The sequence below is a fragment of the Alosa alosa genome, chromosome 9 (genome assembly GCF_017589495.1).
Source record: "Alosa alosa isolate M-15738 ecotype Scorff River chromosome 9, AALO_Geno_1.1, whole genome shotgun sequence".
NCBI classification, from domain to species: Eukaryota; Metazoa; Chordata; class Actinopteri; order Clupeiformes; family Clupeidae; genus Alosa; species Alosa alosa.
Window position 1 is genome coordinate 9,157,502 of NC_063197.1, and position 23,032 is coordinate 9,180,533.

The window sequence follows — 23,032 nt, forward strand, 5'->3', positions numbered from 1 at the left end:
ATACAGGAAGTATACTGTATATTTATTGAAGATCGATTCTGAAGAGACATAGAATACATTTGATTCAACAGATACAACTTTCTTATATAAATTAGTGTAATATGAAAATGATATACATCTATAAAATGTATTATTTATGAAAAGCTAGGAATACAATCAACTTCAACATCACTCAAAAATCAATGTGTCTAAACATTTGAGTAAGTGGATTACATAGAACAAGCCTGTTGAGAATAAACACACATTATTTATATATATATATATATATATATATATATATATATATATATATATATATATATATATATATATATATATATATATATATACACACACACACACACATACACACATACACACAGAGGATAGGGAAAGGTGGGGTGGGGAACCTGAAGGTTAAAAACCGAAGACCTATGACTCATAACGAAATGCATCCCCTTCTGTAGAATGCCAAATCTGACAGCAATTTTGTTTACCAAAAAAGCAGTCACCTACCGCTAAACTCCAGGCCATACAAGCTACTTTACTGTCATTATGTATTGTTTTTATAACAAAGCCAACAATTTTTCTTTGGCTCCTGCTGTACAGGAATATGTACTTGATGAAAAGACGACAGAGTAGTAGTTGGAGCAGCTGAAGGCGAGGCTTAAATGTTGACGGAAATGCCTGCCAGCTGTTGTGATAGATTTTCGCCAAAGTCTTTCTGGCTGTAGCTACCAAACCTAGGTTCAACACCAGATTCTGCATTGCCAAACTTGAAATAATAAGAAACTACTGAAACAGCAATGTCAAAGGAGAAAAAGTGTACACAATATGTATTTCTCATTTGGTCAACGCTCCCTGATCCCTTCAGAGACTTGGTTCCCCAGTAGCAATGGATATTAGGGAGGGAAGTGAAGTCCCATGTCAATGACCAATCCCAGAAAACTGTGAAACTCTTCTGGGGTCTCTTCGTCCCATGCCCCTGCACTGTGTGTTTGCATACGACGGCCTACTAAGCACAACCTCCCAGCCGTTCCGGTTGGTAAAACCACACATGCCTGGGACAACAACATAAAAATCAACATAACAAGTCTGATAAACGGGGAGTACTGTAGGCCTATACCACACCTGTTCAGGGAAATGGCTGGTAAGTTCAAAGCAGGACAGATGGATGCTTTGTGTTATCACTCAGAACAGATAATGAGTAAGAGACAACAACCCTCGAACTGAAAGCCTCTTGATTTGCAGTACGGGACACCAAAGCTCAAATGTAATGCATTGTTGACATGTATAGCTTCAGGTTCAACTACACCACTGATGCTGAAGTTCTTTGAGTGTTTATTAAGGGTTTTAGGAAATAATTCTGTATTTTCTTAATTTATCTGCTCCTTCACCATTTCCTTCTGTCTTCTGCTGGCGTATTGTGTTACTGTAACTGTATGCTGTGTTGGTCTCACATGTCAGTGTGTGTGTGTGTGTGTGCAGGTTTTGTCTGAAGGGAAAGGACATAGACCACACTACAAACAAAGGAGGCATAAGAGAGAGTGGGTCATCGCACCTAAGACTCTGACTGAGAATGAGGATCACAGAGACTTGCCATTTGTGGCCAAAGTAAGAAATTGAAAGAATAGGAATAATCCAAAAGCATCATCATAAAATGGTGATAAAATGGTATGTCATGGACATTCTGTAATCATGTGCTAACATAATATGTAGGACCTTTTAGTTTATGTGCTAACATAATATGTAAGGTAATATAGTTTAGGCCCCATGTGCTAACATTTAAGACAGCACAGTCCTGGTTGCATAATGTTGTTGGTTGGTTATCCAAACAGATCCGATCAGACCGAGACGACGGCCTCCCTGTATACTACTACCTGAAAGGGCCTGGCGCTGATCAGAACCCAGTAAACCTATTTATGGTCACCAATGATGGCATGGTCAGGATCACGGGGATTCTGGACCGCGAAGTGCAGGCGGAATACAACGTGAGTACATCAGGGCAAATTTAAAAACAAAGTTCACTGTCACAGTGAGTGTGTATACAAAAAATTGAGCTGAGCCTTGCTTTTAGTCCTAATTGGTCTTTTCTGGTGCTGCAGTCAAAGTATGAGTTAAGAAGAGGACTCGGACACAGACAGACAAAAAAGCTGGCCAGACATGTCTGTTACGTCATGTCTGTATGTGTAGCAGGGCTGTACAGAAAAATGTGCAAAGAATGCAGTGCAGTACAGAGGTTTCAGTCCACGTGAAGTAAAGGTAGTGCATGCCATTAAGGTGCCTTAGTGCTCCTCATGTAAGTGCCAACATGAGTGTGCTGTTACTTGCCATGCACATTAGCACTGACATTTTTAACTGATATTGGATGAACAATTGATTTTATTGAGTGGCGCTGCAAAAGGACATGTTAATGAGATCATTCACATGTCTACCATCCAGTTTAGTCAATGAGTATGAAATGACAATACGGTCGGTTAGAGGTTTGATCAGGTCAATGGCACAGAATCCCCCCGCAAAATGAGGGGAGGTCAGTGAGATACCTCACTCATGTTATCAGAGAACCGGGGTTACGTTAAGTAACCTAAAGTTCTCTTTCAAACATTCGTTTCAATATCTCACAATGGGAAAGTGATGTTTACAACTCCCGAATGCGGAACTGCCCTCAGCGAACCCACCGATATGGTACTACCGGCATGGGTCCTCAGGCTCAGAGGTCACAATTAGAACTGTATGCGCTACCGAAGGAGCAGTAACATCCAAGCGGAAAAAATGTGTGATCATTAAGGGAGTGATCCAGCAGGCTGCCGACACAAGTCTTTCACTGAGATGCCTTTGAAAAAGACCCAGGATGTAGATATACCTCTGGTTGAATGCGTTCTCAGACCAGCTGGAGGCTGTCAAGAAACTAATGATTGAAGTTCTCAAGAAACTTGAGGTTGGTGTGTGTGTGCACCCTATCGCCGATACTAAAGTACATGGGGCAACTTGATGCAGGGCAACCACATAACTGGTTCCATGTGTTCAACTTGGGTAATTAAAGTTCTCAAGAAACTGATGATTAAAGTTCTCAAGAAACTTGAGGTTGGTGTGTGTGTGTGGGCAACCTAAATCATCTTGCATCTTGTTTATGTCAATTTTGCGTTAGTAGGCCTATGGCAAATGAACTCTATAAAGACCGGCGCGGCCACAAAAAAAAGTAAGAGACTTGATTGGACGATGTCAATGTCGGTATGGAAAATTAACCAGTGGGCTGCTGTCAGCAGGTGCTGTCAGAAAAAAAGAAATAAAATAAATATAGCCTAAATGATAATTAGCCTACATCGGCGATTCGGCACAAAAAGTGCGTCGGCCCTGTCCAAGGGTTCAAAAGACCTCTGGGCCAATACTTCCAGCGCCATGGCCAGATCCCATGACGTAATCATGGCCTTAAGCGTCGCACACCCTTCAGGGGGTGCTGACCCACAGGGGAGCTGCCGAAGCCAACAAACTTTAATCGTGGAGCAAGCTTTACCTTTATCCAACAAATCCTGTAAGAAACACAGTATCTGTACCACAGAGCACTGAAACGGTAATATATGTGTGGGTCACACCACTGCTCGAACACTCACAACAACATTCAGCGGAAGACCAACCAACTTGCCTCTCACAGGCCAAGTCCAAAGTGCCACCATCTCGGGGCGAGGGTGGTAAATATGTCCGCGAGCTTGAGATAACAAGTCCCTGCGCGACGGTAGGGGCCATGGCTGGTCGAATAACAGGAGAGTTATCTCCTTTATCCACTGTCTGCTGGGCCATCGTGGTGCTATGAGTATCATGCTCAGACCCTTCTCCCTCACTCTGCTCAGCATTGGAATTATCAGGCTTATTGGTGGAAACGCATAAAGCAGCACGTTTGGCCACTGGTATGCTAATGTATGCACACTCAACGGTGCGTTGTCGTCCGTGAGGGAAAAGAACAATAGACAGTTTTCTCGCGATGTGAAGAGATCTATGGCGGAGATCTGGGGGTGGAGTGTCCACTCTCCGTAGAGAGGATTCCCCAGGAGAGTAGATCCGCTCCCGAGTTCAGCGTTCCCGGAATATGTGTTGCGCGTAATGACAGGAACAGTGAGGCACTCCACGTCAGTAACTTGTGGGCTAGCCTGTGTGAGCATAGATAGCGAGTTCCCCCTTGCTGATTTATGTAAGCCACTGTTGTAGTGTTGTCTGATCTCACTCGGACAATAGGACATGCTGACCTCGAGTGAGTGGGAGGAAGTCTTTTAGAGCAAGCTGGACTGCCATTAGCTCTAAGTAATTTATGTGAGCATCCTGAAGGTGAGGAGGCCATCTGCCTTATGCGTCGCTCCTCAGCCCGCTAAGGACACATCTGTGGAAATTACTTTCCTGGCCGCTGTCGTTCCCAGGGGTGTGCCCTGTGCAAAAAGGGACGCATCCCTCCAACACCTGAGTGACTTTACGCGCGCCGCGTCGATTAGAACAAGGCGATTGAGATGTCACTTTGGGCATAACTGTAGGGCGGACACCTAGCGCTGAAAAGCTCTCATCTGTAATAGTCCCAGGGGAACTACTGCGATAGTTGAGGCAATCAGACCCAACAGACGCAAGCATGTGTGGTAACGCAAGCGGCTGCCTCTCTGAAATAAAGCGAGGCACTGGTGGAACGCAGTGACCCGGTCCGGAGACAACATGGCTTGATAAGAGACTGAGTTGAGTTGGAGCCCCAGAAACTTTACGTGCTGGGCAGGCTCCAGGCTGCTCTTTTGTTTGTTTATGGAAAACCCCAATGCTGTCAGGTGCGCTGTCAGCGCAGCCATGTTGTGCGCCGCTTCCTGTGCGCTGCTTGCGCACAGGAAAAAGCTAATCGTCCAGAAAAAGCTAATCTTCCAGAAAAGTAAGAATTCTAATTCCCCTTTCCCGGAGAGGGTAAAGAGCTGCCTCTGCACACTTCGAAAAAAGCCTCGGCGCAAGTGAAAGGCCAAATGGTAAACTTTTTTGCGGAATGCAAATCTCAGATACTTCCTGTGGGGCGGGAAGATCCGTATGTGGTAGTAAGCGTCTGTCAAATCGCGAACAGTCGTTTGGACGAATAGACTGCATGAGTGTCTTGTGAGACAGCATTTTGAATGGATATTTGCGTAGATGCTTGTTCAATTGTCGTAAATCTAGAATAGGACGGAGGCCTCCGCCTTTCTTTGGAATTACAAAGTACAGGGAGTAAAAGCCCTGCTGATTTTTTTCCTTTGGCACTAACTGTATTGCGTTCATGTGTAGCAGAGAGGATATTTCCTCCTCCGGAAAGCGAGATGAGTCGCCATTTGCCTCTGACAGCACAATTTGATTGAAAGGAGGTGGTTTCGTTCGAAATTGTAAGCGATAGCCCCGCTTTACTGTGAGCAAAACCCACGGGTGGGAGTTGCACTCGCGCCAGTAGTTTAGGTTGGTGAGAGGGCCCGCTGAACAAACATCTCTGTTCTCCACTGGAAGGGTACGAGTGTCCTCCGGTGGAGAAAGAGGGAATTGTGCAATCCGCCTGGGCCACTTTCGCTCTGTGCCGAGATCAGACAAGAATGAAAATGTTTAATGTTTTTTGTCTTTTTCTTTTGCTTCATAAACTTTATTGAAAAAGGTATGGTGTAGTGCAGACTGTGAAAAGGTGCACGCACGACCTGTTGCCCAATATTCTATTGAACATCCCTCACCTCCGAGGGGGAAAACTGTGGCATGTTAGAGGACACAGGGGGAACATGTGTGACCGCTCCATAACCTTTGTGGGTATGAACATGAACATGGCTGAACATGTCGTGGAACTGACCTAGGACCCTCGGAGGGGAGGGGCCAGCTTCGATTATCCCCAGAGACTTGGAAACAGGGACCTTGAGGTGCTGTCCATGTCTCTTGAGCATCAGACCACCGTTCCCAGGTCTGCCGCTTTCTCTTGCCTTCCTGGGTGTTGCTTCTCACTGCTACCGCAGCGAAAGACTGCTTCGGCCAAGGCCTGGGATTAGTGGCCTTAGGCGGCGGGTGTTGCTCATTTCCCTGGACGCTTGAGTTGGCTGGCTGCGGCCATGGTCCTCTGTAGCTCGGCTGAGAATTCACCAGTGTCGAACGCCTTGGTGGGGGTGCGTGGGGCACTACTTTATGTGGCAGACATAGCCCGAGCCCTTTTTGTCATCACATTGTTCTTGCATTGTCGGAAGCGCAGGGTCAAACAGACCTTTAGGGTCAACAGGTGCATCCAAAATAGCCGTCTTGTCCCTGTCCGATAGACTGGACAAATTCAGCCCCATGGTGCGGCCACACGGCATGTGCGAAGAGAGAGATCGGTCAGGTGGCATATCTCCTCCCATAAGCCTGGGCTTGGTGCACCGCCATCGAGCTGGCACCCCATCTCCTCCAATATTTCTGCTTGATAGGCCATCAGCAACGTAGTCACGTTCAGTGCCCTCACCGTCTGACGCTGTGAAGCGCTCCATCTTACTGGGTAGAGATGGGGTAGCGGACGCCATAGCGGGTCTCTAGTTCGGGTGGAGGTGGTATGCCACGGAGGGTTCGACAGGCGGTCGTCCTGCCAGTCCGAGCTCCTCCATGTTGTGCATGTCCAAACCGGAGTAACCCATGACGGGCACTCGGTGGGAGAACGGCTTGTCCCAATACAGTTTCATATTCTTAAGGCAAGCAGGAACCATGGGGAGGAACTGCTTAGTGGGGGCCTGATGGACAGGGAGACGTTTACCGTCATAGATGTCCCTAGTCGCCCCGTCTGTATCCTGAGACGCCGGCCAGGGGATACCCAGCCGGTCAGCTGCCCGCTTGTACACCTCATACAGGTTAACGGATGGAGGGGTAGGAGTCCCCCCTGTTGGAGCCTCTCCAGTCGGACCCAGGGCGGCCTGAGGCTGTGTGGCCGGGAGGCATCCTCCTCCTATTATTGATAAGACAAATTTGAACATGAAATTGAACTGTTATATTCAATTTACTATCAATATCTCATTGCTCCTACGAATAATACATTTAAATGTTAAAACAGCTTGCCATGCATGCACACACACAATGGTAAGCTCTGCTTTCAAGTTTACCCAGTGTAGGCGGTTTGCCATAAGGTAGCCTATATTAAAACCGCTTGCCATAGAACTGCCAGGTCATGGACAACGGCATTCAGACCTCTCAAGTCTCACGCATTGAGCGTGAGACACACGCATTTCAATGACTTCACACGCTCACATCCCGGACAGGCAGGCTACAGTCTGCCTGACGTGACTCGCGGGAGACATCGCGGGAGATATCGCGGAATTTTGTTTGCAATAAACACAGCAGAACTTTCATTCTTACTCATTAAAATGAGCATGATGACTGACGAAATAAATTCTTATGATGTAGTTTAAATAAACCACTGTTGTCATACAGTTAACAGGCCTGCATTGTAGCACATAAATTCAATATCAAGTGTTTCCCCTATATGTGTGTCTATCTATTTAGCCAACAGCAGAAAATAACAGAATATCCAAACGTTTTCAGTAGGCTAGCCTACCATTGTTGCAGAAATCACATATAAGAAGGTATCCCTTCGATTTCTGTTTATTTTCGCATATTCCAACATAAGGAAGCAGCATGAGCCTCCCGTCATAATCGTCATCAGGACATTCACTGTAAAAAGTTTAACGTAAAATTTACAGCAACTTGCTGGCAGCAAATAACCAGCAAGTTGCTGTATTTCACTATACAGTACACCTACTGTATATGAAATCACAGTACCTATGCCTGATACTGTAAATGCAAACTACAGTAGTACTACCAGTGCTGTAATGTATACAGTATTGAATTGTCTACCGTATTTTTTAATCACAGTACTTATGGATCATACTGTAACTTAGTACAGTAGTAATACCAGTGCTGTAATATTATATACAGTAATTTTGGGAAATTCATATCCTGCTTTATCTACAGCCAGGATAAATTTGACTAGGCCTAGGTATGGTTTAGGCTACACAAACTTGCATAAATAACCATTGACAACTTGTTATCAGTTTGAAAAGCAAGTACATTTATTCACTTTTTTCCGTTTAGAAATTCTCGTGTGCTGCATCCTAACGTTAGACCAACGGTTGCAGTCAGCCTGATCCACCACCAGTAGCAGAGTGAAGCAGCACCTAGCAGAAATAGAAGAAAAAAAGATAAACAGTGTTAGATAACAATTTTCAACTGAAACTGAAGGCTACTTACAAGTGAAACTTTAGAATAATCATTTATATATATACTGTATGTTTTTGAGTTTACTGTCAAAATGCCAGGCTGAAGATGGTGTTAGCATAACTCAGTTTTCAGAAGGTATATTTAGCTGCTAACGTTAGCCAGCTGGGTGAGCTCATTGATGATGTTTGCTTGCAGCAACACATAGATATATGTACTGATTACGATGAGTTAACGTTACATAAGTTAGTATAGTATAAGTACATAAGCTAGTTCAAACGTCGTCGCGCGGTGCACGTTTCAATCACCACGTCAAAATTTCCCAGTAAACCATAAATCCATGACTTTTCAATATCTTTTCAAAATGATGATTTGGATGGAACATCAACATAATATCAATGTCACCTTGCTATCTGGGAGCTTAACTTTGTATTTATGTGCAAAAAGAAAACAGAAAACCCCAACTGATTTTCCGCCATGTTTTTTCAAAATTTTCAAAAAGCTGACAAGTGAGGGAGGAGTCAGATTTATTACTGTGTTATGATTCGCAGCAAATTTTTATTACTGTAGTTTGACCATTTTGACCATAATTCATAGCTTAAACTACAGCAACATACTGTATTCACAAATACAGTACACATTTTTCTCAAAAACAGCAGTGATGCTGTGAAAATCACAGAATCTTGTTACAGTGTTCCTCCCAAATGGCCCCATCACGTCTTTGAACTGACGTCATGAGGGCGTGTTTCAGCTCGTGCAGCTCGTGGAAGGCAACTGCAAGATCTGTCTGCAGGCTAAGACTCCCGCGATATTTTAAGGCCATGTGACATGGTGTCACGGTGGTAAGTCCCTCCCCGGCTGACAGAAGTCGGACAGAATTTCAGACCAGCAAGCATTGCGTCCATCCCAGTATGCATTGTGTTCAACCCAGCATGGATCACATCTAGTCAGATCTGCACAGATCTGCCGCAAGTCGAACTCGCCTAATGTCTCACTCCTTGCAAACTTCAAAACTTTTAGGTATTGGTGGAAACATGTTTAACTGGGTTATGGATTTTTTGAGTAATAGAAGTATTCAGGTAAAAATAGGAAAAGATATGTCCAGAAGGTGGGTAGTTGAAAATGGAACTCCTCAAGGAAGCGTCATAAGTCCATTGTTATTTAATATAATGATTAATGATATTTTTTCTAATGTTGATCCAGGTATTGGAAGGTCATTATGCAGATGATGGTAGCTTATGGAGAAGGGGGAAACATGTGCAGTACACTGAAGAAAATACAGGAAACTTTAACCCTAGTGGGGAAAGAGGTGGGGTTTTAGATTCTCTATCGAGAAGACTAAAATGATGTTTTTTGCTAGAAAGAAAATTGATGAAAGTCTTAAACTAAAGATGTATGGCAGGGACTTGAAAAGGGTTGAAAGTTTTACATTTCCTGGTGTCTTTTTTGACTCTAGACTTACATGGAGGGAGCATGTTTCTAAGGTTATTGACAAGTGTAAAAGAGTTATGAATTTAATGAGGTGTCTTAGTGGAATGGACTGGGGGGGCAGACATAGCTTCTCTGAAACAGATTTATATTTATTTAATTAGAGCTAGAATTGATTATGGGTGTCTGGCATATGGATCTGCAGCCAAGTCAGTTTTAGCTGTACTAGATGTAAGCAAAAGTGCTAAGAATTTGTACAGGAGCCGTGCGCTCTTCACCAGTGTGTTCTTTACAGATAGAAACAGGAGAGATGCCATTAAACTTGCGAAGAAAACGGCTTCAGGCAAACTACTGGGTCAATTTAATGGGTCAAGGGTGTGATCACCCAGTTAAAGTTGCTATTCAACCAAGCTGCGAGAGAGAAGTGGCAAATCTGTCATGTTTTGAATGGACAGGGGAGACTGTGGCACAAGAACTGTCTATTCTAGATAAGAGCTTCTGTTCAGGAGTAATGTGGCCTTCAATTCCATTATGGCAACTAGAGGTCCCAAAGAAAGATTTAGAGCTGCTTAAGGGCCCGTCCACACGGAGACGCTTTTTAGGTTAAACGCAGAGGTTTTGCTTCGTCTTGGCCGAGCGTCCAAACGAATCCTGTAAACGCACTGCCCAAAACCGCACTTTTCTGAAACCTGGTCCCAGAGTGGAGAAATCTGAAACCGTAGCCCGTTTGAATTCGTTTAGACAGCGAAACCGCACATCCTGCTTGCGTATCGATGATGTCATCGCCACACCTCAGCTGCCCTGGACTTGCACTTATAGTATTGCCTAACAATACTAGTTTTCATACATGACATTACCTACGATTACACCCCCCGTAAGATAAATATCACAACTGGTGCTGCGCAGCGCCGATAGCTTATGACTTGGTGGACTGAACACTGTTTTTCCCCTGTGTTTTTTAATGCATTCTAGCTACTGTCAGTGACGCGAGAGAACTTAAGTTATTAGGAAAGTGCGGTGTAAGTTTAGGCTACATTAATTTGTTCGTAGTGCCAGTGTCATTCATTTATTTTACATGTCTTACAACATATATACATGCATTCACAGTCGAGTGAAATCAGATATAAACATACAAAGACGCTTAGAACTCACGTTAAGCTGGTAACGCACTGAATGCAAATGCGCGATTTGATTTGATGCAGGCAAACGTATTGACTGTTACTAGCGAAGGTTTTATAGCAATATTATAAATGTGGCGACAGAATAGCCTAGAACTTGGGTAAGCCTTGCGTTTAGTAGCCTAATTGCGGTGATAGCCAAAACTAATGTGAATCACGGACTATCCTACAACCAAAGAAAGTAAAGGTGATTAGTAGGCCTACCTGCGTTTGCCAAATAAAGGACGGGACTGCACCCTTCACAAACCGTAAAATAAAGTTTATTAGTTTTACAGTTGACTACAGTTGACAGTTCACCATCAGTCCACACAAACAATTCTGGTTTCCTCACACTAGCCATTTCGTCATAGCCTATTCTGTCTGTTTGTAAAGCACAAAATTTGGTCAATTTCTGTAAAGAAACAGTGCCACCTATAGGCCTGGGGTATGAAGTAACGTGTTGAGTCGTGTTGAGATGGATCCGTTTGGACGCAAATATTCTTGATGCGGTTTCAGGGAAGACGGAGGAAAAAAAGATCGGTTTCGTACGTGTGGACTAGCCCAAAGTTTAAGTCTGAAAATCCTGAGATGGATGGTGCAGGAGATGGTGCATGTATTTCAGTGTCATGTACAAGACAATTATCAAGAGCATTTATTAATTTTGAGAGATTGGAGTAGAAGATCTATCTCTAAAAGGTATTTTAGAAATAGGGTCAAGTGGGAGGGGGAAAAGAATTTTCTTTACGTTTTTAATAGATACTGGTTTATTTATCAGAATATAGTGTAATGAATTAAAAGTCCTGTAGATGGCAGTCATGCAACTAGTTGGATGCAAGCTGCCGTTAAAATTCAAAGAAGAAGAAGAACTTCAAAACTTGAGAGCCCTGACCAAGGGGGCAGGCGAATTCCCGGAAGTAGAAGAATCAATGTAGGCTGGAGGGACCACTTCTCTGCTAACCCCATAGAAGCACATTCATTTTAGTTTTTTTTTTAAATGCCATAACTACATATAGCATATATCCTGTACCGACATTGTAGCTTCTGTATGATCTACATCAACAATAGAAGGCAAAACAGGCTCAGCTACCTCGTATGTAACGTTGAGGTTCCCGTAAGAAGTAAAGTTAGCGAGTCCGGTTGTAGGGAAGCTAACGCACCGTAGGGAGATAATCGTATTGTTTGGATAAGAAGCTCAGTCCAGCCAGCACGGAAACTCCTGAACAAAGCTATGTAGCCTACAATACCATTGTATGTTAAGGTAAAGCATTGGATAGAGGCAAGTAAACCTAATGAAAAACGGCACTAACGATAATCATTTCAGAGGTTTTCGATGGATTGACCGTAGGTCAGAAAAGTGTTAAGAAGATTAGCTTCTAGTGCTAGGTAGCAGTGCTAGGCTATAACTTTTTTGTTTGTTTTACCATGACTGTTTTTGAAGATGATCATGTGTGGTAGTTTCAACATTAACACGACTTGATATCACTTGTGAGGATGATAATAATAATACTTAAATAAATGTTTAACTTTGATGACTTTGAAGGCAAAGGAAGTGTGAGAAGAATTTCTGTATAGCCTATCTATCATATGATTTAGTTCGATGGCTAACGCCAATGGGTTAAGTCTAGGTCGCGCAGTACTGGGGGGACCAACTGAAAAATCGTTCTATTTGACTCCGTGCCCTCCCATTGAAAACAACGGAGTCTGTTCGTCCATTTCTTTTACTGTCTATGGCCCTGACGGCATTTGCAAGCAAGGTTATCTAACAGGGACTCTACTTTCCAGTTAATTCAGTGTGTTCCCAAATGCTTCAAGAATTTTCATGTCTTAACCCATAACACGCAATAGTTTTGAACATGTTAGGCTACATGACGTTGTTGAAGTGTCTAGATTCCCAGCGCTAGCCTAGTAGGCATTTTAACAGCATGGCTATGCGCTAACACCAGTCAGCTGAGTTTAATTAGCGATAACATATGGAGATGGTTTCATAGCCTCTTTGACAGCTCAGTGACATCAGGTATGTAACCTACATATTTATGTTTTTGCCAGCTAACTTTTAACCTGATCTTAATATTCATTGTGATGCTAGATGGGCCTCATGCACATGAAAGATTAATATCATGCCATTATGTTGTTTAGAACACACCGTGAAATAAAGTTTTCACCTTACAACTTTGCTGATAACATTTCAAATAAATGCCAGTTAGCACATTAGCAAGAATATTGTGTAACCCATAGGCTACTGTTGATGTTGTTTCATAGCCTTTTGCTTGTGTGTAGTTAGGCCCACTGCTAGATTTTGACAGGAGCTCGCGATATCGCTTTAAAGCAAGCTACTTGGGCTCACGCAAGCTGTCAAACACTGTCCACTGGCCTATGTGGTGTGGTCCACCCTCATACATCCAGTGTTTATGTTAGCTAACTGTATCTGGATGTGTTGCTATCAGAGCAAAACGTTAGAGATGGCACATGACATGCAGTGATGTATAAAAAAATAAAACGCTATTTAAGCACCGAAATGAGGCACGAAATCCACGTTGTTATTCGATGCAGTTACTACCGTTTGCGTCGGCACCGGTGCCATATTAGAACCGTGTTTCGGTGCTCAACCCTAGTCTCGTTCGAGACCATGGGCCTCATTTGGGTCATTCCGTGTCAAATCACCCAGTGGCTGGCAGGTCACCCTCTCCCAAAAAATCTGGAAAAAAAATCACAGGTGTTTGTAGACCAAACCTATGCGTATATCTGTATCACTAATGGTTCCAAAACTACAGCCCTTTGAAGTTTCAAGTTATTTTAAGCATCGTGGTGAACAATCCTTTTTGTTCAACTTCCAACATTATTGGCTCTTTTGGTATTTCACACACATTAGTGAAACTATGTGAATAGAAGTACATTTTCCTGTTGAATTAAACAATCCAATCAAATCAGGTGTATCTTGTAAGCTCTGAAAATGGCTATGAATTCATTATGTGAAAAAACATCACCACCTTTGAGGGCTTGTCATTCAAAAAGTATGTGACACAAATTCATTAGATTTTTTTCCCACTCATGTATGGATTATAAGGTCATGTCCATGCATTAATTTTGGTTGTTAACATTATCATATTGTCAGAGCATTTTTATTAAATTGGGCTTGATTTTCAAAAAGCCCGTTTTCATCTTCTCATTTCACCACGTGGACAGTTAACTGGATTTTTAAAAATTTTACCATATATCATTCTGTATGCGAGGATCATCTGCCCAAAATTTGGGCTTGTTGCTGAGTTTCTTCATTGAGAAGATTTTTTAAAAATATTGTCTATAAATCCACTGAATTTGTATTGGATCTGCAGTACCACTTTGCACCACATGTGGTGCTCTTTTAATACAATGGAAGTCAATGGAAGAGTAAGTCAAAGTCAAAGTCTGCTTTATTGTCAATTTCTTCACATGTCAAGACATACAAAGAGATCGAAATTGCGTTTCCTACTATCCCACGGTGGAGACAAGACATATTTTACCAATTAGGTCCACAGACAAACATAACATTCAAGTAAACAATATATGAATATGATATATTTGTGAGAAGCCCTCAAAGGTGATGATGTCTTTTCACATTATGAATTTATAGCCATTTTCAGAGCTTTCCAGAGGGGAAAGTACACAAGATACGTCTGATCCGATTGGAATTTATTAATTCAACAGGAAAATGTACTTCTATTCACATAGTTTCACTAATGTATGTGAAATACCAAAAGAGTCAATAATGCTGGAAGTTGAACAAAAAGGATTGTTCACCACAATGCTTAAAATGACTTCAAGTTTCAAAGGGCTGTAGTTTTGCAACGATTAGTTATACAGATATACTATTTAAGATCTATGCATGGATTTGGTCTACAAACACCTTTTTTTCAGATTTTTTCGGAGAGGGTCACCTGCCAAATTGCGCTGAAATTGGGTGATTTCACACGGAATGACCCATTTATAAAGCGTTCTTACGCACAGATTTGATCTTAGACCGTGCGTACGCTCAAATCCATGCCAACGCTCAGATTTATAAAAACCGTCTTTGACGTGGAAAAGTGCTTATCTCCACGTCAGGTTCAAACTTGACGTACGACCATTTCCTTGTGGTAATGCCGGGTACTGCAAGTAATCTGAGGTCTAAGTGCGATCAAAATTCCAAGACCAACGATCTCATGTCTTTCTTTGCCATATGCATGATCAATATCAGAAGATTTTTAAAGATGTTTTTGGACACAGCTTAATGTTTCATGGTTTAGCATAAAACTGCTAATGAGAACTATAGTCCACTTAAGAAAGTGAAAAAACCTATAGCTTAGGCCTACTTATTTAATAATATCTAAAAAAAAAAACACCAAGCCCTACGATAGAATGATTGAAACATTCTTACAGGTGATCTAGTATATTTAGTGTTCTCACCAATCTAATATTTACCATACAATGTCCAATTGCCCTCGTTTAGGAGAGGAAAAGTACATTTGTTTCCAGGGATGTAGTGCTAAAATAAGAGGTGGGTGAACTATGAATTCTGCAATTTCGGTGAGGTGGACTGCGCCATGCGGTATCGGATTTTTTAAAAAGGCATTCGAACAGTTTGATAATGTTGGAGGTTATTGTACAGTATTGGGAATATAGGATAGTATTTGATCATACAGTTTTGAATGTTAAAAGTGAATAAACTTTTTTGAGAGGTGGATAAACTCTAATAAGAGGTGGGTAGGCCTAAACTCCATTTCTGAAAGGTGGATAAACTGCGTTTACTCGCGTTTAGCCTCCACTACATCCTAATTTGCGCTCATATGCCTATTCCCAGCTTCGTAACAGAAAGGTAATATTTGACTGTAAGCTATACAATGTAGGCTATAGATATTTTATATCATATATAGCCTACACAACCGAAAGGGACGAAAGTTATCCTCTGAAAGCAGGGCATCGTCATATTTAGTGTTGCGTCGGAGTTGCGTAAAGAGGTGCGCGCACCTGTTTGCTTTTTTTGACTGGCAGTGCCCAAGATCAGATGAAGATACGTGAGTTGAATAATGTAGGATAAAATATAAAGGTAAGCCTAAAGCAAACAATAAAGGACAATGTTTAAGCCATTGGACATTATTGAAAGAAAATGATAGCAAATATATGCAGAATGAATGAAAAATGACCCGCTTAACTAGGCTACTTTTTCAGCAAAACATAGCCTACCCTAAAAGAAACGTTAAGCCTACATGACATATCACGCTTATAATTTAGTCCTCTGTTTTGTAGGCTAAATCAGCATATTACCCTGGGTCATATTGGAAACATACAGTAGCCTACTGTACCATAACGTACAGGATTATATAGGCCTAGAGGTCTTTCCTTCATAAGCTAGGCCTACCCATTTTTTTTTTTCTACAAAGTAGGCCTAAACATCTGAAATGTTGATTATTCACATTACTGCAAGCAAAAGGAATGAAAGCGAGCAGAGGACAATGGACATGGATGCATACGATCTCTTTCCAGAAAGCTTTGCTGGAAAAACATAATTAGGTAAGCTATTGAACTGACGATATAGGCTAGTTAACATCAGATGGCATAGGCTAGGCCTATACAATGTTTTCAATATATAATTTTACATAAGCTACAGCTTTTAGGCCATTGATTTCATTAAAACATATGCTAATGATATTGATGAGGGGGTGTTTACAAGGCGGAGACCTAAAACTATCTGGCTGCGCACAAGTTGACATTCATTTGTGATTTATAATGGGCACATCTGGAAGGGTGGCGTACGCACGTTTTTTTGTGCGTACTTTTGTTTTCTCTGAATTACACATACGATCATTTCAGAAATGATCTTAGATCAAATGAAGGATGGTTTCTACGCAACCCTTTTATAAATGAGGCCCCATGTCTCCCCAGTCGACCCCGGTTAAAGCCTTCGAGGTAGATGGCTTTTCCATCGGAAGGAATGAAACCACTTCGCGAGTGACCGCTGAAGGGGGAAAGAGCTTGCCTCTACTAAAAGTGGAGATATATATCCAGTTTGTGAATCAATTGGCCTTCGATTGACAATTTAATAACCACGAGTCAGTCAACTTTAGAAGTGATACCGCGGTCAGCTCGTAGCACTGTTGCCTCAGAATTCCGGCGCTGCTGGACGTTCAGCGGGAGGGCCTTGCGGTTCACTGTGAACAAGAGTCGATGCAGCCCAGAAGCTGGTGTAGTAGCCTGTCGGTGCCATGAGCTGCGCAGTTGAGCTTCGCGTTGTTCACGGGAAGAGAACAAGAATGTTGGATACAAGTCTGGTGCGGGATTTATAGGGTTATCCCGACTGGGTCTGCCATTGGCAGACGTGATGCTATTGTGGCTTCCGTTGATTGGCACGCAAGAGGCGTTCCCATTGTGAGATACCGAAATGAATGTTTGAAAGAGAACATATTTTTTCTCTTCTTGTTTACCCTTGAGTTACCCTTAGCTCAGTGTTGTTTTCCGTGCCACAGGAAATGCTTTGGGTACAGACATGAAGGGCTGAAACTAACGATTATTTTCATAGTCGATTAATCTGACGATTATTTTCTCGATTAATCAATTAGTTGTTTGATTGATAAAATGCCAGAGAATAGTGAAAATGGTTTTCCAAAGCTCAAGATTATGTCTTAAAATGTCTTGTTTTGTCTACACACCAAAGTTATTTAGGTCACTGTAATAGAGGAGAAAGTAAAGCTAAAAATATTCAAGTTAGAAGCTTCAGTCAGAGAATTTTTATGTATTTTCCTTAAGGAATGACACAAACTGATTAATCAATTATCAAAATAGTTGGCAATTCATTTAATAGTTAACAACTAATCGGTTAATCGTTGCAGTCCTACAGACATGATTGGTTGCATAGTTGGAGAGGGTCTATACTTCCCATGGGTCTTTGCAAATACCTGATCTTAGACCTCTCATGGACCCCTCTTCAAAAACACATCAAAGAGTTTGTGTGGAAATCATCATCCCTTGTGCAAATGCATCTAACTCCAAGGAACTGGCTATATAATCAGACAGAGGAGTTTTTCTGTTTTTTCTGGTCTATGTCACTTTAGAGGTGTTGGTGAAAGACTTGTTTTTAGAATTAGAGCACAATTTAGTAAAATGAGCACATAATTTTGTAAGATAAGGGCATATTTTCTTGATATAGAGAGACCTCTGTAATAAATCTTTATTTCAACCATTTTTTACCATAATACATTAGGCTACATCCCAATGGTTTAAATAAGGAATTGGACAATTCGTCTTGTTTTTTTGTGATTTATATTAAAATATGATGTGTGTAATAGTTATATGGTCTTTTGGGCCCCCACCGTCGACTTCAAGGCAGTGCTGCCTGGAAGGCGCTATGGTTAGGCAAGGGTTAGGGTTAGGTGCCTTCAGTCGACGGAGGCAGCGCTGCCTTGAAGTTGACGGTGGGGGCCCAAAAGACCATCAAGTGTGTGTATACCAGTATGTCGCATCCTCATTGTCTTAACTGGATGGTAGACATGTGAATGAGGTTATATCTTTTTTTTGTGATCAATTTTTTATTGTATTTTGCTTCATACAACAAACACATAAAAAAACTGAAATACATCTAAGACAACAAATAAGACAACACACATCAAATAAAACAACATACAGCATTCAACCACATTCACTCCCCCCATCCCCAGGTCTTGCTCCTCCCGCCCCCGCCCAAAAAGAAAGAGATTCGGTTATCTGATACAGCTCAACAAAGTTGACAAAATTAGTATGCCAAATCATCATAAGGTGCTTTCCATCTCTGAGCTATAAGCTTCTTGGCAGCAGTTAGGCCTACCAGGAACCAGCGTTGGTGCATCAAAGACAGGTCTAGACCAGTAAAATCACTAAGCAATAAGATAGTTGGGGAACAAGGGATGGTACGCTCAAGTACTATGGACATCTTACTGGAGACCATACTCCAAAAATCTCTCACACCAGGGCAGTCCCAGACCATATGAACAAAAGTTCCTGTTGTACCTGAAGAACATAGCTGGCAGTTGGGAGATAGGTTTAATTTCATTAAAAATAATTTACGGGGAGTGCAGTAGAGTCTGTGTATGAAATTATAATGAATAATCTGATGGTTGGGATTACGCGATGATAGGACTATCCTTGACCAGACTGTAGACCAATTGATTGTGTTGAGGTGCAATTGAGAGATCTTGGCTCCAGTGACTATCAACCTGCAGCGTTTTTTCTGCATGTTTGGTGATGTATGTGTAAAGAGAGGAGACCAAGCCTCGGGTAGATGCAATACCACAAATTCTATGAATCGGATGAGGTTCCAAATGTTCTCCCCAAGGGACTCCATATGCCCGTAAGGCACTGCGGAGTTGCAGGTAGAAGAAAAAAGAGGTACCAGGTAAGTTGTAATGTGACTTCAGGTCTTGAAAAGATCTGAGTACATTACCTGATGTAATGTCGGAAAGGGTATTGATCCCTTTATCGCTCCACTGATGGAAGGAAATCTGATGACCACCCAAGCGAAGGGCATAATTATTAAATAAAGGAAGGTGAGGATGGAATTTTGAAAGATTTTCAGATTGTGGTTCCATGTTTCTCCATGTGGAAAGAAGATGTGAGATTAATGAACCAAATTTGGATTTACAGGTTTTAAGAGGGATGTTAGAGTAGATTAAATCCTGAAGCCTATGTGGTCTTACTAGGTTTTCTTCTAAAGAACGTCAAGCTACTTGTGCATCCGGGTTTAACCAGGTATAAAGAGGACGAAGTGTTAAGGACCAGAAATAAAACTGGAAGTTTGGGAACCCAAGACCTCCCGATAGTTTTTGCCTCTGCAAAATGGACATTTTGATCCGTGGGCGTTTCCCTTTCTAGACATACCTAGACACTAATTTATGAAGTTTCTCCCAATGTCCAGCAGGGGGTGCTAAGGGCAACATTGAACTACAGAAATTGACCCGTGGTAAGATGTTCATCTTGATGATGGCAGCTCTTGTTCGAAAAGAATTGGGAATGGATGACCAGCGCTCCAAATCAGATTCCACCTGCCTGAGAGTCCAGTTGAAATTAAAAGAGACGGTTGATTGAATCGAGGGAAAAATTGATAAGCCTAGGTATTTAAAATGATCAACCACTGGAATATCGCTTGGTAAAGACGCTTGCCTCATAGTATCGTTGAGAGGAAGGAGAGCCGACTTGGACCAATTTATATTGTACCCCGATATACTCCCGAATATATTAAATATGGACAAAATATGTGGAGTGGAATTAATTGCATCCCCAAGATCTAGTAAAATGTCATCACAATAAAGAGAGATGAAATGATCCGTTCCATGAACCGTAATAGGAGTGTGGGTTGACTGACGCACCGTCTGGGCCAAGGGTTCCAGAGATAGAATGAACAAAAATGGAGAAAGAACACAGCCTTGTCTGGAGCTGCGGCCCACAGGAAATAACAACGAACAAATATTGCCCGTCATTACCATGGCAGAAGGAGAAGCATAAAGTGTTTTTATCATGTTGATGAAATTCGTACCAAACCCCTTATGGTGAAGAACAGCCCATAAGTAATGCCATTCAAGGCGATCAAAAGCTTTCTCCGCATCCAGAGATAACACAGCACAAGGAGTTTGAACCTCAGCAGAAGCTTCTACTATATGCAGTAGTCTGCGAACATTGTCTGAAGATAGGCGAGATTTTACGAAACCAGTTTGGTCAGGGTGGATGAGCTTATTCATAAGGGTGTCAAGCCTTAATGTGAGCACTTTAGCGAAGAGCTTTATGTCCGCATTCAAAAGAGATAAAGGACGATCATTTGCACATTCATTTGGGTCTTTTCCTTTTTTATGAAGTAAAGTAATCGTAGCGGTGTTAACATCTCTCGAAAAAGAGCCAATTGAAATGGCATGGTTGAACATGTTCAGCAACAGAGGGCCAAGCTGCGACCAAAATTGCAAATACAGTTCAGGAGGAATTCCGTCAAACCCAGGCGATTTCCCTTTGTTAAGGCTACGTAAAGCCATCTCCAATTCGGTTATTGTAAAAGAATTATCTAGGGATGCTGCCTCATGGGGCAATAATTTTGTAAGCTTTAAATCCTTAAAAAATCTGATGTTTTAATGGCAGGTATATGCGCAAAGTTTTCACTGGCACGCAGGCTTATGGCAAGTGAGTGGCAAGTAATGGTTTTGACGTGTGCGGTGGGTAAGAAATTCAGCACGCTGTCGGAATAATGAATTCAACTCGTCTTTTATTTTTTTACGTTGGGTGATTGAATCTGGGGAAACGTTGTTGTGCATGGCACATTCCAATTGCCCAAGCTCGCGTTCGAATTCAAGAACCCTGCGTTGACGAGTCTTGTTTAAGTTGGACGCAAACGATACACAATTACTTCTAATATACGACTGAATGCTCGTTAAATGATATGAATTCTGTTAGGCCAGAATCAAGTTGATTCACAAAGCTCTCATTGCGCAATAAAGAGGTGTTAAGACGCCAGCGTGGAGCGCGGTCATGCAATACAGAAAGGTTAGCTTTACAAATGACAGCCTTATGGTCTGAAAAGGCCAGGGAGAGCATGTCCGTACTTACCTTTTCAAAGAGATCCTTGGATGTAAAAATGAAGTCTATTCTAGAAAATGATTGATGTCTTGCCGAAAAGAACGAGAAGTCTTGTCGATTATGATTGGTAGCACGCCATATATCAATTACCGAAAAATCCTGAGCCCATTTTCTTAATGCACCAGACACTGATCTCTGATCCCTGCCCTCAACTTCAGTCGTCCTGTCTATGGAGTGGTCCCAGACTGCGTTAAAGTCTGCTCCAATAATTAACTGGTAATCTGCCAGATCATGCATGGTGTTAGACAATCGTGTATAGAATTCAGAATCAAAACTGTTAGGGGCGTAAACAGACAAGAAGGCAATTTTCTTATTTTCTATAATGGTTTTCACCATCTAAGTCACTACCCACACCTAAGTTGGTGAACTGAAAGTTGCGGCGGACAACAATTAATACTCCTTTAGTTTTATTAAGGGCTGAAGAGTTTGCCTTTACACAGTAATGTTTATTCTGCAGTTTATGGACATCCTTCTGAAGCAGGTGGGATTCGCTGACCATGTGTTTACGTATGTGTTTAAAGGGCAAATTCAGGCCACACGCATTAAAAGAAAATACTGTAAGTTTAGTCATTTATATCATGGTACCAAAGACAAATAATGAGCTGTGAGTAACATGGGAAAAATGAGCAGGTAGCGCAAGATCCGTCCCCCCACCCCCAACAAACACATGCGCACACACACACACCAACGTAGCAAACACAGACACACCAGACGACCCCACACACACAAACTCCCCCAGCCAGAAACGTAGCCACACACACACACACACACACACAACACACATCCCGCACAGCGGCAAGCGAACCCCCCGTTCGCCAAGACCTTAGCCAAGATACAAGGGCAAAACAAAACAGATAAACAGACAAGCAAGCCATCCGTAGGTTTAGTCTAGGCCTACCATTCATTTCCATAGGGCTTCACAACACTGGGTTCCATAAACAAAAAATTATTAAGAGTCTTTGAACAGCAGTAAACAATAAGCTCTATTTTTAAGTCCCAAATGCCCAGGCCACGAAGTAAAAGAAAAAGGAAAATAGAGATATAAATAGGCTAGATTAAACAACAGCAAAAGAAGAAAAATAATGGGGAAGTAGCCTAGAGCCACTCGCCACTTACCCCCCAAAGCGCCAGGTTAATAGCGCTGTTTCTAGCCTATTTCAGGTCGGGGAATTTAATTTTCAAAACGTCCATGGCCGCCTCTAAGCACTCGAACTTAAAGGTTTCATCATCAATCCAAACAAGAAGAGTGCCCGGATCCCGGACTCTGGTCTTGACTGATCTCTCATGAAGTTGCTCCCGTAGCGGCCAGTATTGGTCCCGAAGTTTTCTCCGACGCACCGATATATCGTCAGAGATCCGTAGCTTCACACCGGGGAGCTCCCTTGGCTCCAGCTGGATGGACTTAGCTGCCTCCACAATGGAGACCTTCTTTTGTAGATGGTGAAGTTTAAAGATCACCGTACGGGGCCTGGAATTCACGACAAATGGACCGATTCTGTGAGCGATTTCAATGTCGTGCCTTTCCAATGGAATGGAAAGAAGAGCAGAGGGGGTCTTCGCCAGGTAGGCCTCCATACTATAGCCTGCCTCACTGTTTTCCGGCAGGTGCAGCAAACGGAGGTTTCTTCTCCTGGATCGATTTTCAAGGTTATCAGTTCATAGCTTCCTCTAGT

At 42.2% G+C, this 23,032-nt stretch overlaps 1 protein-coding gene across 1 annotated transcript in view; it reads left to right on the forward strand.

Moving 5' to 3' along the window:
• Positions 1-23,032, forward strand: part of LOC125300358 (desmoglein-2-like) — a 47,229-nt gene that overhangs the window by 8,614 nt on the left and 15,583 nt on the right. The window contains exons 2-3 of the mRNA XM_048252236.1: positions 1,468-1,593; positions 1,818-1,970. Of these exons, the coding sequence (XP_048108193.1) occupies positions 1,468-1,593; positions 1,818-1,970 (279 nt within the window). The remainder of the gene's footprint in view (positions 1-1,467; positions 1,594-1,817; positions 1,971-23,032) is intronic.